The sequence below is a fragment of the Castor canadensis genome, chromosome 12 (assembly GCF_047511655.1).
Source record: "Castor canadensis chromosome 12, mCasCan1.hap1v2, whole genome shotgun sequence".
Taxonomy (NCBI): Eukaryota; Metazoa; Chordata; class Mammalia; order Rodentia; family Castoridae; genus Castor; species Castor canadensis.
This window is the reverse complement of record NC_133397.1, coordinates 108,578,213-108,594,543: the sequence shown is the minus strand read 5'-3', so window position 1 is coordinate 108,594,543 and position 16,331 is coordinate 108,578,213. Positions and strand designations below refer to the sequence as shown.

The 16,331-nt window shown below is 36.0% G+C and overlaps 1 protein-coding gene across 8 annotated transcripts in view; it reads left to right on the top strand.

Moving 5' to 3' along the window:
• Sycp1 (synaptonemal complex protein 1) overlaps nt 1–16,331 on the top strand; it is a 105,429-nt gene that overhangs the window by 60,493 nt on the left and 28,605 nt on the right. For 5 of the 8 annotated variants that reach the window (XM_074050694.1, XM_074050690.1, XM_074050691.1 and 2 more), the window contains 4 exons: nt 5,783–5,899; nt 6,387–6,497; nt 8,183–8,275; nt 9,103–9,177. In XM_074050694.1, coding sequence (XP_073906795.1) covers nt 5,783–5,899; nt 6,387–6,497; nt 8,183–8,275; nt 9,103–9,177 — 396 coding nt within the window. The remainder of the gene's footprint in view (nt 1–5,782; nt 5,900–6,386; nt 6,498–8,182; nt 8,276–9,102; nt 9,178–16,331) is intronic. The other 3 variants (XM_074050693.1, XM_074050692.1, XM_074050695.1) reach the window with 3 other exon arrangements.

Sequence of the window (16,331 nt, the reverse complement as noted above, 5' to 3'; positions counted from 1 at the left end):
GCATTATCTGTTGTAGCCCAAATTGAAGATGACACAGATGTTCATCAATAGTCTAAAAATCAGTTCCTTAAAGATAACCCAAATGTTGTACTTTTAATACCTAAACTCTTACATGAAGCTGTTATAAACATGTTCAAAGAAAGAAATGAGAATAAGGTCATAATGAAAGACTAGATGAATCTAGTCAGTGAAGAATCAGAAACTATCAAAAGTGAAATATTTTAAAAAGCAAAACTAAAAAACTTTCAAATGGTCCCAGTAATATAGGAAAACAAATAAATAAAATGTCAGTGAAATTGAAGCTGCATAGAGATTATCTACTTAGAGGAATACAGATAAAGATTTTTTTCTTTTTCACTGTGGCCTGTTTCATCACAGTCCACCTCTGCCCAGGCATCAGTCATAGGCCCAAACACTATGACCTCAGATGAAGATTTTTTTAAAAGAGCATAGTGCCTCAGAGGCCTGCAGAATAGGCATGTAATTAGAGTCACTGAGGAACAGGAGAGAAAGAATAAGGAACAAGAAAATTGTTTGATGAATTTATCAAAATTATTTTGTTTTTATAAAAAAATGTAAATTTGAAGATGTGTGGTCCTTAGTAAGATAAAGCAAGATTAATAGAAAGAAAACTATATTTAGGAAGGCATATCTTGATCAAAGTGCTAACCCAAAGATGAAGAGAAAACTTTATAGTTGGAATAATGTCACAGTACAACAGTTACGGAAATGATGAATGCCTTGTGTCAGGACAATGAAAGCTGTATGACAAAGGAATGACATTTGTAAAATGCTGAAAGAAAAAAGCCATCAACCTAGAATTCCATATTCAGCAAAAATATCTTTCTAAAATTAAGTTGGGATGACATCAAGATCTGCACTATAAGAAATGCTGAAGTCATATCTTTAGGCTGAAGGAAAATGTTATCAGATGGAAACTTGGATCAGTAGAAGAAATGAAAAGTACTGGAAATGGTAAATATGTAGTCATTTGTTAGGATTTAAAAGCTTTACATTTTTCTTTTTTCTCTTAACTTTTAAAAGGATATATATATATATGCATATCTATACACATACACATGCATGTATGTAGCTACTTAAACAGTTAACAAATATTTGTATTCATTTATTCACATGTGCATACATTGTTTGGGTCATTTCTCCAACAAATTTTTGAAGTTAAAAAAATTGCAGGCTGAGCATGGTGGCTTTCTTCTGTAATCCCAGCTACTCAACAGGCAGAGATTGGGAGCATTGTGGTTCAAGGCCAACCCAGGCAAAAAGTTAGTAAGATCCCATTTTAACCAATAAGCCTAGTATGGTGGTATTCATCTGTCATTCCAGCAACAAGGAAGACCATAAGTAGGAGAATTGCAACTTGAGGCCCAGGTTTTGGCAAAAATTTGAGATCCTATCTAAAAACTAAAGCAAAAAAAAAAAAAAGGGCGGGGGTATGTCTCGAGTGGTATAGTGCCTGCCTAGCAAGTGTAAGGCCATGAGTTCAAACCCCAGTGCCACTAAAACAATTGGTATTACAGAGTTTATAGGATATATGACAACCATAGTACAAAGGACAGAGAAGTAAATATAACTGTTTTGGTGGTGCGGTATTGGAGTTTGAACTCAGGGCCTGTGCTTGATAGACAATCTCCTCTTGAACTGTGCTCTCATCATGGTATAACTATTTTGTTGGAATGTTTCTACATTATATATGAAGTAGTACGATATTAACTCTTAACAAATGTGATATATTAGTGTTAACTTCATTCTTCCTAAAACAACCACTCTAAAATAGCTCAAAGAAGTATGACTGCTTTAGTTTGTGTTACTATAACAAAGTACCATAGAGTGAGTGGCTTATAAAAAACAAACATTTGTTTCTTACAGTTCTGGAGGATGGGAGGCCCAAGATCAAGGCACTAACAGATTCAGTGTCTGATGGAGTCCTACTTACTTTCTGGTTCATAGAGAACTATCCTTTCACTGTGTCCTCACATAGCAGAAGATGGAAAGAGAGATCTCTGGAATCTCTCTCTCTCTCTCTCTCAGCACATTCCCCCCCCCCAACTTTTTTTTTTTTTTTTTTTTGGTTTTTGTTATTTTTGAGATAGAGTCTCACTTTATGCCTGCTCTGGTCTGGACCCAAATCCTCCTATTTATGTTTTCTACATAGCTAGGATGACAGGACGTGTGATTAGACCCAGGTTTTACTGGTAGAGATGGAAGTCTTGCGAACTTTTTGCCCTGGCTGTCTTTAAACTACAATCCTTCTGCTTTTCACCTCTCAAGTAGCTAGGATTACAAGTGTGTGCCACTGTACCCAGCCTCTCGGATCTCTTTTACAAGGACACTAATCCCATTCATGAAACTTCCACCCTTATGACCTAATCACTGCCCAAATGCTCCACCTGCAATCATCACATTGGATTTTGACATATAAGTTTGGAGGGAAGGGACACAACCATTCAGTCCATAACAATAGCAAGAAAAAAAAAAGAATTGAAATGGAATACTAAAGAGTTTGATAAACTCCAAAGAAGACCAGAGGAACAAAAAGTGATAGGAATAGAAGACAAGTGACAAAATGATATATCTGGATTCCATCACATCAACAACTATGAACATGCCTTGTTGTATCAGACTTCACTTTATTGTGCCTCCCAGGGCTATAAGTTAAATGAAAAGTAAAGCCACAATATGACACAACTACAACTATAGAAGTATGAACAACTACATAGCATCCAGGGCTCAGTGCAAAATTAAAATGTGGGGCTCCTAGGTAAAAGTTATTGAAAATTTCAAGATGGTGACAGCAGAGTATGAAATTAAGTGAGGCGCTTCTTGTGACGACACAAGTCTTATGTACATGAAGCTGTGCCCTGCCCACAAGAGTGGCTGAAATGAAAAGGACTTAACAACAGACGTTAGTGGAAATATGGATTAACCAGAACCCATATACATTCCTGGAAGGGTGTAAAATAACACAATTGCTTTGGAAAATGGCTTGATGATTTATTATAAAAGTAAACAGGCACCTACCTTATGATCCAACAATATTTTTCCTTTGTATTAACATAAGAGAACTTAAATCATACATACTAGAAGTGTTATATAAGCATTTTTATTGTTGCTTTATTCACAATGATTAAAAACCAGAAGCCATTCAAATGTCTATTAACAGGAAACTGGCTTAAAATTTTTGTAATATGAGCTAGAGGTGTGGCTCAAGTTCTATAGCACTTCCCCAGCAAGCACAAGACCGAGAATTCAAACCCTAGTACTACCCGAAAAGTTTTTCGGCGTATTCATCCAATAGAATACTACTCAGCAATAAAAAAGACCTACTGATACCTCAGGAATATGGATGAATATAGAACACATTGAATGAAATAACCTATACATAATTGAGTTATGTTTGACATTCCAATTGAAGTCTTAGAACAGACAAAGCCAATTTATAGAGACAGAAAGCAGAAGAGTTGGTTGCCTGGTTGGGGGAGTGGTTTAGTTTGGGAAAGGACATAAGGGAATTTTGAGGAATTATGGAAATTATATCTTGATTGGCATTGTTGGTACAGGTTCTAAAGTCATTTGCTAAACTTTATCAAACGTGGTTAGGAATTTTATTTGTATAGAAATTACATCTCAATAAAGTTAAACTCAAAGGTTCCTTGGCCTAGAATTCTCCTTGTGAATTCTCTCTTAATTTCTGAGTGCAAGGGAGCATGTTATGCTTTTGTTCCTGATTTCTAGCAAAATGACATTATCATTAGAGAGCACATTCTTCCGTACTTTTAGATTCGTCAGTTTGCTTGATGAATACCATATAATCTCACCTTTTGTATGCACCCCTTTATGCGCCAGAAAACAAAGTACATTCTGCAGTCATTGGGTGGAGTGTTCGTACCAAGATTACTAGTCATATTTTAAATTTGTGTATCTTTTTTGATTTTGTGTCTTTATGGACTTTTTTTTTTTAATGTGCTAAGTGTTTTTATTTTATTTTATTTTTTTATTCATATGTGTATACAATGCTTGGATCATTTCTCCCCCCTTCCCCCAACCCCTCCCTTACCACCCACTCCACGCCCTCCCTCTCCCCCCACCCCCTCGCTACCTGGCAGAAACTATTTTGCCCTTATCTCTAATTTGTTGAAGAGAGAGTATAAGCAATAATAGGAAGGAACAAGGGTTTTTGCTAGTTGAGAGAAGGATAGCTATACAGGGAGTTGACTCACATTGATTTCCTGTGCATGTGTGTTACCTTCTAGGTTAATTCTTCTTGATCTAACCTTTTCTCTAGTTCCTGGTCCCCTTCTCCTATTGGCCTCAATTGCTTTTAAGGTATCTGCTTTAGTTTCTCTGCATTAAGGGCAACAAATGCTAGATAACTTTTTAGGTGTCTTACCTATCCTCACCCCTCCCTTGTGTGCTCTCGCTTTTATCATGTGCTCAAAGTCCAATCCCATTGTTGTGTTTGCCCTTGATCTAACGTCCACATATGAGGGAGAACATACGATTTTTGGTGTTTTGGGCCAGGCTAACCTCACTCAGAATGATGTTCTCCAATTCAATTCATTTACCAGCGAATGATAACATTTTGTTCTTCATGGCTGCTTAAAATTCCATTGTGTATAGATACCACATTTTCTTAATCCATTCGTCAGTAGTGGGACATCTTGGCTATTTCCATACCTTGGCTATTGTGACTAGTGCTGCAATAAACATGGGTGTGCAGGTGCCTCTGGAGTAACCTGTGTCACAGTCTTTTGGGTATATCCCCAAGAGTGGTATTGCTGGATCAAATGGTAGATCAATGTTTAGCTTTTTAAGTAGCCTCCAAATTTTTTTTCAGAGTGGTTGTATTAGTTTACATTTCCACCAGCTAGCCAGAGAAAATGGGTGAACTATATTTATCCATGTAAATATGTGGAACAGACTGTTAAATGAAAAAAGCAACACAAAAATATATGTGCTGTAAAAATATTTCTATAAAGTTCAAAAACAAATATTACTTGGAGATATGTAATTATGTAATAAAGCTAGAAGAACAAGGGAAAAAATAAAAATATTAAGTATTTGTAACACTTTGAAGGGAGAAGTAGGATAAAATAATAAAGAGAGATACTCAGAAGCTTTGTTAACACTGGTAATGTTCTGTGTCTTAAAGTTGACTGTTGATTTATGGATACAAAATACAATTGGATTCATTGTCAAAACACTCTTGCTTCCCTTCTTCAATGCCTGTCCCTGAAGTGTACGCCCCTCTCCACTTCTAATTCACCTCTAAGGTAATAGTGAATCTGGACAGTGGGTGCTAATTGAGAACCTTTCTCTCTTGATAATTTCTATACTCAGTCACAGCTGTGCAACTCAGTGAGTATTTATACAAAGTAGGTGAAAACAATAGAAATTGAAAGTGTTTCTTTTTTACGAAAATTAATCCAAGTATGCTTTTTCTTTGACTGCATGGGTTTGCTATCCGTTTGGAATAGTTACTTATTATAGTCAAACATATAGAACTAAAACTTAACAACTTATATATTGTTGAGAAATTCATTAAAACTAAGTATGTGCTTATTTTACATTACATGTCAACATTAAATACATATTTTAGAGGATAAGATAGACCTTGTGAAAAACGAAGCACATATCACCATGTGGAAAATGATCCAACTGCAATTACTATGGATAAGTAATCTTTGGATTCACAAATAAATATGGAATATTTTCAGTAAATTCACAGCATTGTTAATATTAACATTATTTTCTTTACTTAAAGGTCAGAAAATTAGAATTAGAACTAGAAAGTGCCAAACAAAAATTTGAGGAAATGACTGACAGCTACCAAAAAGAAATTGAGGACAAAAAGAAGTCAGAAGAAAATCTTTTGGGAGAGGTAGGAAAAACTATATATGTTTTAGACCTCATTGTACTGCGGTAAAGCACTTGTCCAGAAAGTGTGAGGCCCTAGGTTCAATCCTCAGTACTAAAAAAAACTTGTTATATTAAAATTCTGTTTATTAGCACTTAATATTTCTTTACTAATTTTTAAATTGTGATTTAAAACAGATTTAGTAAATTCATATTAAGGACTGTTGTTAGTTTCTATAGAAGCTAAAAGTATCATTGTTATTCTGTTTGAGTACTGAATAGCTTGTAATTTTTTGAAATGATTAAATATTTGTCATAGTGTTATACTATTAATTTCACTTGATAAAGCACCCTAAAATAAACCAAGGCAGTGATGCACTTTTTTCTTGTGTTTTTTTCCCCACTTTTCTAGTATTTGAGTTTTGTATAGGTAGAGCATATGAATTTTACATTTGAATTAAATTTGGTTTTTGTGCATTAATTTTAAGAAATACTTTTCATTTACTTGTTAGGTCGAAAAAGCAAAAGTAATAGCTGGTGAAGCAGTAAAATTACAGAAGGATATAGATATACGATGTCAGCATAAAATAGCTGAAATGGTAGCACTTATGGAAAAACATAAGGTAATGTTTTTATACAATGAAAATTATTAATTAGATCCATATTTCTGTTAAAAATGGCAAACTCAAGATAGCCTGATTTGTCAGAGGAAATTATTATCTATACAACAATGATTAATTATTGCTAGAATACTCTTGATCCCCATTTCTCTAAGTTCAGATCTTAACCATACAAAGCTGAGCTTGGGTATCACTTCCTTGAGTTAATCTCTGCTCGTCACTTATAGTAGATGGAAAAATCACTCTATTTTTTATTAAGATATGTGTGGGGGGATTCATAGTGACAATTCCGGTTAGACCTATGTTGTACATTACTTACATTGCCCCCATTGTCTCCTTGCCTTAACCTCCTCCCCTGCCATTTAAAGCAATTCCAAGAGGTTTTGTTCTATTTGTCATAAAGGTATATGAAGTCCTTCATCTTCTTCATTCACCCTCCCACCTCCCACTAGTACCCCTCCATACTGTACCTATTTTACAGTCCTGTCTTTTATTATTAATATTTAAGTCAATAATTTCAAAGGTTTCTCTGTGTATCCCCGCTGTGGGAGAGAATCACTCTTTTTATGAATTTTTCTAATAGTCTCATAGCACCTTTTTATCTTTTTGTTGTTGTTTTGGTGGTACTAGGGGTTAAAATTAAGCTCATGGCCTCAGACTTGCTAGGCAGGCACTCTATTACTTGAGCTATTCTGCCAGCCCTCTTTGAGATGGGATCTCTCTTGATGCCCAGGCTGACCTGGACCACGATCCTCCTAGCTGTGCTTCCCTACATAGCTGGGATGACAGGTACGTGCCACCACAGTCAGTCATTGGTTGAGATGGGTTTTCACTGACTTTTTGCCTGAGCTGACCTTGAACCACAGTCCAAGTAGCTAGGATTGCAGGTATGAGCCACGTTGTCTGGCCTCCTCTTCTTTATTGTTGTTTAGAATAAGATTATTCTCCTCAAGATTTGGAGAGGAAGTACCCATGTATTCACTTTTTAAAAATTGTGCTGGATGTAACATTATTATAAAGCAACCAATTAGTAGTTTAAGACATAATTTAAATAGCATTATGAACTTACAGATTTAAGCAGATTTGGCATGTTTCAATCCGCTGTAGTTTTAATCCATATCGATACTCAAATTGTCCCACCTTTAGCCAGTGAGAACCTCTTTAAGCTGGTTGGCCAGTCCTTTTGACTTGACTCTAGTAGTTTCTAGCTTTCTTTTTATCATGACAAAAATTTCAAGGCTTGTCTTCAATATCCTGTCCCAGATTTGGAATCAGCCACTTTTTCTAAGAAGTCCTGGTGTTTCTTTTGGTTTTTTTGGTCTTTTCTTTTTTGGTGCTGGGATCGAACCCAAGGCCCTGCACATGCCAGGCAAGCACTGTACCACCGAACTACAGCCCAGCCCTTGTCCTAGTGTTTCTACTGTACTTTTAAAATGATGAAATTCAGTTTTTCTAATAGAGTTATTTCTTGTTCTTGTGTTAGGCTGTTTCCAGCTGTTGTCTGTGTTTCAGTTTACGCTGTTTGAATGAAAAAGACATATAATTAAAATATTTAAAAAAAATATATATATATACTCAATTTATAAGCAAAATTTTCTTCAAATAATGCATATGTTTGGATACTAATCTTATAAAACACTATCTGTTTAGTTTTAATATCCCTAAAACATTTTCTTTGTTTAATATAGCACCAATATGATAAGATTGTTGAAGAAAGAGACTCAGAATTAGGAGTTTATAAAAACAGAGAACAAGAACAGTCATCAATGAGAGCATCTTTGGTGAGATACAGAAAAAAATAGCAGTAAAACCCAATTTTTATAATGTTAGCATGGCTGATGGTAAAAAATAGTATTAAGTAAAACTAATTTTTGAGCTACAGAATCATAGTCTTAGATCTAAAAGGCATTTTACAGATCTTCTACTTAAGTGGCTTTCTACTTTAATGGTGGAATAAATTCTCTTTTCAACTGAAATCTTATAAGGTCTAGTTAACAAGTAAATTTGAAGCTCTGACGATTGGGAAAAGAGAATGGGATTGATTAGGAGAAGATGAGGAGAGATATATGTAATGTTAAGTGTTTTAGAAAACTATTTTTAAAACTTGTTTAAATGAATTCTAGTTATATTCAATTAGCAGTTTTTATATTTGTAGACTTTTTGTTTGACTTTACTGGGGTTTGAACTCAAGGTCTCACACTTGCTAGGCAGGTGCTCTACCATTTGAGCCATACCCCCAGCCATTTTGTTTTAGTTATTTTTTAGTTAGGGTCTTGTGTTTTTGCCCGGGACTGGCCTCAGACCATAATCCTACTACCTACAACCCCACACATAGCTGTGATTGTCACCATTATGCCTGGCTTATTAGTTTCATTAGCTTTCTCTGGGATGGCCTTGAACTGTGATCCTCCTTATGTCCACTTCCTGAGTAGCTGGGATTACAGATGTGAGCTACCATACCTGGCATATCTGTAGACTTTTAAAGGGCATTTTGTGAGTGAATTTATTTCTCTATAGAGCTGAATTTACTTGAAATACTAGTTTATGTTTTCATCATCTTAAGAAATATATAGAAGCACTTATATACTCCATGTTTCTTTTTATTTAGGAGATTGAGCTATCTAATATAAAAAATGAACTTTTGTCCATGAAGAAGCAACTTGAAATAGAAAGAGATGAAAAAGTAGGTCTTGTGGCATTTATACTTAAGATGATTATATGCTTTTGGTGCAACTTTGCATTTTTATAAACATGTCATGTTAGAAAATAATTTGATAAATTTGGATAATTAGAAGTGAGAAAATACAGCTTTTCCCTATTAGCTTTTTCTGGAAGTATTTAGCACATTATTTCATTTAAATGCTAAATACACATGAATATATGAACACTTTCAAGAATAGAAATGCAGAGCTGGGAGCATGGCTCAAGTAGTAGAGTCCCTGCCCTGAGTTCAAACCCCAGCTTCCCAAAAGAATAGAAATGTTTTTAAGTGTGCTCTATCTATTTGAGAAATATTATCTCACATATTATAGTGCTTATATAGTTAATGTGTTTTTTAGCTGTTCATTGTTTCAGAAAAATAACTGGTATCTGTGTAGCAATTTGAAGTTTTCAAAGTGAATTGAACATACCTTAAAATAACAAAGATTTATTTTTTTGTTTGTTTCTTTTTCTCCCTCCCCTTCTCTCTCTTTCCCTCCCCACACTCTCTCTCCCCCTCCCTTTTACCCCTTCTTTCTCTCTCTCTGACAGTTCTGGGGGTTGAACTCAAGCCTCATGCTTGCCAGGCAGGTGCTGTACCACTTGAGCCACTCTGTAGGCTCTCATTTCTCATTGGTTGTTTTTCAGATAGGGTTTTGCTTTATTCCTGGGCTGGCCTGGACCCTGATCCTCCTATTTGTGCTTCCCATATAACTTGGATGACAGGCATGTGCCACATGTGCCACTGGGCCCAACTATTGGTTGAGATGTGCCACTGTGCCTGGTCTGACCTCAAACAGCAATCCTCCCAATATCTGCCTCCCATAGTAGCTAGGATTACAGGTGTGAGCCACCACACCTGGCTTGTTATTTTGCTTTTTATATGGCAAGCACCCTGCGGAGTATCCTACTTATTTCTAACTTTTTATCCTTACAATAACATTGCATGTAGTACTTACTGTTGTCTTAATTTTTAAAGAGGTTAGGTTATTTCCTGAAGGTCACATAATAAGAAAGTAGAATGGCTAGAATTCAAGTGTAGGTCTGTTTTACATGAGTTCAAAACCTGTTCACTTAATCACTCTACAACAGCTTAGATATTGAAGTTGAATTTCAAGTCTCTGAATTTGTTAACTTCGTTTTTTGGACTTAATTCCTTTCATTCTTTATCTGTGGAAAATCACACACACCTTTCATCCTATAAATATGAATTTACTGTATTACATATATTCTCATAGCATTTTGTTTTTGCTTAAAGTAATAATTTTACTCTGTGCCTTCCATTGCAGTATTTTCAAGGATTAGTGTTATGTCTTATCTTTGCTTTCTCTCTCTGAGCACAAGGTTTTGAAATTTTTACATTTTCAATAAATATGAGTTAAAAATGACTAAGTGGATTTTTCTTTTCTTATAATAATATTCACAATTACCTTTATTCTACTGTTTCAGAAGAGGAATCCTTCTGTGCCTTTACCTTTGATGCTTTTGATTGAAAACTGAGAAGTCTTCACCTTTTACTCTTTAGCTAATAAACATGAGTAAGACTTACACCATCTTAAAAATAGTCTCAAAACCATTACCTGCTCCTTATGCTACCATACTATCTCTGTTCTGCTCTTAAGCATCAAACTTTTAGAAAGAGCAGCTTATATTACTATGTAGTTTTTCAACTCTCTTCTTACCTACTAGATTTATTAGCCTAACCACTTTCTTGATGTGGTTCATGATGGACTCCTTATTGACTAATCCGATGTCTTCTTTTTTATTTGCATATCAGGGTCACTGTTTCTACAGTATTTTTTTTACTGATAACTTGTCTGGATATGTATAGTCCTCTTATTTTGCCACTTCAAGAATGTTATACAGGTGGAAGGTAATCTTTTGGGATTGGCTTTTTCATTCATGATTGCTTGGAGACTAACCTAAGTTGGTTTGTGTCAGTAGTTACTTTTTCTTTCCAAGTAGTAGTTCACCACAGTTTGTTTAAATATTAGCCTAGTGAAGACATCTCATTTTTTCCAGTTTGAACTACTATGAATAAAACTGCTATGAATAGCTGTGTGCACAGGTTTTAGTATGGACGTGAGTTTTTATATCTCTGAACTAATGTCACAGATCACTGAGTAGCATAGTGGTTGTGTATTAGTTTTATAAGAAACTGCTAAACTCTTCTCCAAAGTGGCGCTTCCATTCCCAACAGCAATGTATAGATGATCCAGTTCCTCTGCATCCTTGCCAGCAACAACTTCCTATTTTTTTTGTTACTTAAATAGGTTTGTAGTGACATTTACTTGTGGTTTAAATTTGTATTTCCTGATGACTAATGATGTAAATATCTTTTCCAGTGTTTAACACTGCCATAATGGCAACCAAATTATGAGTTTTGGCGGGGACAGATATTCCAACCATAGCATGAGAGAAATGGTTTGCAAATATAGTAGTTCCCCTTATTGACAGTTTCACTTACATTCCAAAAATATTAAATGGGAAATTCCAGAAATAAACAATTTATAATTACACACCATTATAGCTAACTTGATGAAATCTCGTGCTGTCCTGCTCCTTTTCCTCATTTTTGTACTTTTGCTTCACAGTTAGCCTTAAATATTTATATTGTGATTGATTTTTTTCTATTTGTCTAATTTTTTGCATACTTTATTACCTTTATTGAATCTCTGAGAGTTTTTCTCTAATAGTTATATTTATTGATGTAATGTATTTTCTTTTGACCTATTCTTGCATTTCTGGAGTAAACTCTGTTCAGTCATTATGATTTTTAAAACGTGATACTGGATTATGTTAGCCAACATTTCATTTAGTACTTTTACATCCATATTCCTAAGTTAGAATAGTTTATTTTCACTTTTTATTTTTTATTTTTATTAGGATATATTTGTTGTATGAAGGGATTCATTGTGACAATTATTTTTTTTAATTTTTATTGTTTTATTATTCATATGTGCATACGATGCTTGGGTCATTTCTCCCCCCTGCCCCCACCCCCTCCCTTACCACCCACACCACCCCCTCCCTCTCACCCCCGCCCCCTCAATACCCAGCAGAAACTATTTTGCCCTTATCTCTAATTTGTTGAAGAGAGAGTATAAGCAATAATAGGAAGGAACAAGGGTTTTTGCTAGTTGAGAGAAGGATAGCTATACAGGGAGTTGACTCACATTGATTTCCTGTGCATGTGTGTTACCTTCTAGGTTAATTCTTCTTGATCTAACCTTTTCTCTAGTTCCTGGTCCCCTTCTCCTATTGGCCTCAATTGCTTTTAAGGTATCTGCTTTAGTTTCTCTGCATTAAGGGCAACAAATGCTAGCTAACTTTTTAGGTGTCTTACCTATCCTCACCCCTCCCTTGTGTGCTCTCGCTTTTATCATGTGCTCAAAGTCCAATCCCATTGTTGTGTTTGCCCTTGATCTAACGTCCACATATGAGGGAGAACATACGATTTTTGGAGAAGGTTCAGTGGGCTGCCGAGAAGAATGTATATTGTGTAGAAGTTGGATGAAATGTTCTGTAGACATCAAGTAGGCCCATTTGATCTGTTGTATATTTTAGATCTTGGATTTCTTTATGGATTTTTTTTTGATGACCTATCTATTAATGATAATGGGGTGTTAAAGTCTCCCACAACCACTGTGTTGGAGTTAATATATGCTTTTAGGTCTTTCAGGGTATGTTTGATGAAATTGGGTGCATTAACATTGGGTGCATATAGGTTGATAATTATTATTTCCTTTTGGTCTATTTCCCCTTTTATTAGTATGGAATGTCCTTCTTTATCTCATTTGATCAATGTAGGTTTGAAGTCTACTTTGTCAGAGATAAGTATTGCTACTCCTGCCTGTTTTCGGGGACCATTGGCTTGGTAAATCTTCTTCCAGCCTTTCATCCTAAGCCTATGCTTGTTTCTGTCAGTGAGATGGGTCTCCTATAAGCAACAAATTGTTGGATCTTCCTTTTTAATCCATTTCATCAAACGGTGCCTTTCGATGGGTGAATTAAGTCTGTTAACATTAAGTGTTAGTACTGATAGGTATGTGGTGATTCCTGTCATTTAGTTGTCTTAGTTGTTTGAAGGTTTGATTGTGTGTACCTAAGTTGAGGTTATGCTCTACTGTCTTGCTTTTTCTTATCCTGTGGTTTGGTGCTGCCTGTCCTTTCGTGGTTATATTGGGTTTCACTTTCTGTGTGCAGAATCCCTTGAAGAATCTTTTGTAGTGGTGGTTTTGTGGTCACATATTGTTTTAGTTTCTGTTTATCATGGAAGACTTTTATTGCTCCATCTATTTTGAATGATAGTTTTGCTGGGTAGAGTTTCCTGGGGTTGAAGTTATTTTCATTCAGTGCCTGGAAGATCATCTTTCTTTTAATGTTTTTTGTTGAGAAGTCTGCTGTGATTTTGATGGGTTTACCTTTGTATGTTATTTGTTTTTTCTCTCTTACAGCCTTCAATATTCTTTCCCTAGTTTCTCTACTTGTTTTAATGATGATATGTTGTGGGGTAGTTCTATTTTGATCTGGTCTGGTTGGTGTCCTGGAGACCTCTTGCATCTGTATGGGAATATCTTTCTCTAGATTTGGGAAGTTTTCTGTTATTATTTTGTTGAATATATTACGCATTCCCTTAGCTTGCACCTCTTCTCCTTCTTCGATGCCCATAATTCTCAAGTTTGGTCTTTTGATGGAGTCGGTGAGTTCTTGCATTTTCTTTTCACAGGTCTTGAGTTGTTTAATTAATAGTTCTTCAGTTTTTCCTTTAATTACCATTTCATCTTCGGGTTCTGAGATTCTGTCTTCTGTTTGTTCTATTCTGCTGGTTTGGCCTTCTGTTTTGTTTTGCAATTCTGTTTCGTTCTTTTTTCTGAGGTTTTCCATATCCTGGGTGGTTTCCTCTTTAATGTTATCTGTTTTTGTCCTGAGTTCATTTACCTGGGCATGTGCTGCTGCTCCTGCAGGCTGGCATGTTTGTTTACAGCTCAGGTGGGAGGTGGATCTTCCCCCTTCTCCTGTGGAATTTCCCTCCCTCCGCCCTCTCACAAGCTTTCCCGCTCCTGGTTGCTGGGCACACGCCCCGGCCCCTCACTGCCACCGGAGCCTCTCCGGCCAGTCCCAGCTCATTTATTTACAGTTCCAGGAAGGATTCCCTTCCCCCCCTCTTCGGAGATCAGGGTGCCCCACCCTCTTTGCCAGGTGTCTTAACTGTTCTTATTGCTTATTACTCAGTTTCTCTTTTTTCCCCCCCGGGTGGGGTTCGGTCTGTCCAGGGGGCTATGCTGATCTGGCCCAGGTTTGTCTGTGGAAGTACTGCGTCCCGCTTAGCTCACCTGGTCCGCGTCTTCCCAAGGTGTCTGGGCGCGGGCGACTGGCGGCCCAGGGGCCTTTTTTCCTGGTTTCTCTGTTTAACATGAAGTGGAGGTTCTCTGCGCAGGCCGGAGGTGTGAAGGGGTCAAAGTTTTGCCTCTTCTCGGTGGCCTTGCCTGCAAGGTGTGTCTCCAGCATTTCTCCAAGATTTCACTGTAGGAGACACGCTTTCTGCTTCCTCCCTCTAGCTGCCGTCTTGGAATCGCCCTCATTGTGACAATTCTGAATAGGTTTACATTGTACATTGGTTACATTGCCCCCAAGTTTTATTTTCTATTGTGTTAAAAACACATAATACTTTTTAAGTATTTAGTACATTTGCATTGCTATGCAGCATTCTCTACAACTTTTTCATCTTGTAAAACTGAAACTGTATATACATTAAGCACTAATTCCCCTTTCCTCTTTTTGTAGTCCTGGGCAACCACCTTTATGAATTCTAGTTATGATTTTGACTGCTTTAGATATTTCATAAGAATGGAATAATAAAGTATTTGTCTTGTGACTGGCTTTTTTCATTTAATTTAATGTTGTCAAGGTTCATTCATGTTATGACTTGTGACAGGATATCCTTTCGTATGGGTGTATAACATTCCTGTGTGTGTGTGTGTGTGTGTGTGTGTGTGTGTGTGTGTATGTATAGGTTTTATTTTATTTTATTTTTTTTAAATTTATTTATTTATTTTTTTCATTTTTCTTTTATTATTCATATGTGCATACAAGGCTTGGTTTATTTCTCCCCCCTGCCCCCACCCCCTCCCTTACCACCCACTCCACCCCCTCCCGCTTCCCCCCTCAATACCCAGCAGAAACTATTTTGCCCTTATCTCTAATTTTGTTGTAGAGAGAGTATAAGCAATAATAGGAAGGAACAAGGGGTTTTGCTGGTTGAGATAAGGATAGCTATACAGGGCATTGACTCACATTGATTTCCTGTGCGTGGGTGTTACCTTCTAGGTTAATTCTTTTTAATCTAACATTTTCTCTAGTTCCTGGTCCCCTTTTCCTATTGGCCTCAGTTGCTTTAAGTGTGTGTGTATGTATAGGTTTTAAAATCTACTCATTCCTTGTGTTACTTCTACCTCTTGACTATATGCTATAATGAATGTGAATACGCATATATCTCTTTAAGATCCTGTTTTAAATTATTTTGGATGTATACCCAGAAGTGAGATTGTTAGATCATGTTATCAATTATTTGAAGAACCTTCGTAATGTTTGTGATAGTGACTGTACCATTTGATATTCCCTCCAACAGTGCACAAGAGTTTCCATTTCTCTAAATTCTCTTCAGCCCTTGTTATTTTCTGGTCTTCAGATAGTGGCCATCCTAGCGTGTGTGAGATGGTGTCTCATATAATTATGATTTGCATTTCTCTTATAATTAGTAGTCACAGGCTTCTTTTAATATGCTCGTTGGCCATATGTATATTTTCTTTGGAGAATTGATTATTCCAGGTCTTTTGTCTATTTTTAAATGTGTATTTTCATAACATTTTTGTCATCTTACTTTTCATTAAATACTAATAATTTTATTTTCTTTAATGTATATTTGTGAGTTTATTTTTAAGTTACTGGTTGCCTGCCTTTGTATTTAGAAATAATACATATGTAACACTTTTTTCCTACTTCATTGTCCCTCCCATATATGATTTTAACATTCATTTTTACTATTTTACATAGTCAAATATGTATTTTTTTTTTTTGGTCCTGTGAGCTGGTGAAATAGACTTCGATTCCATCCATTATACAACTCCGATCTTT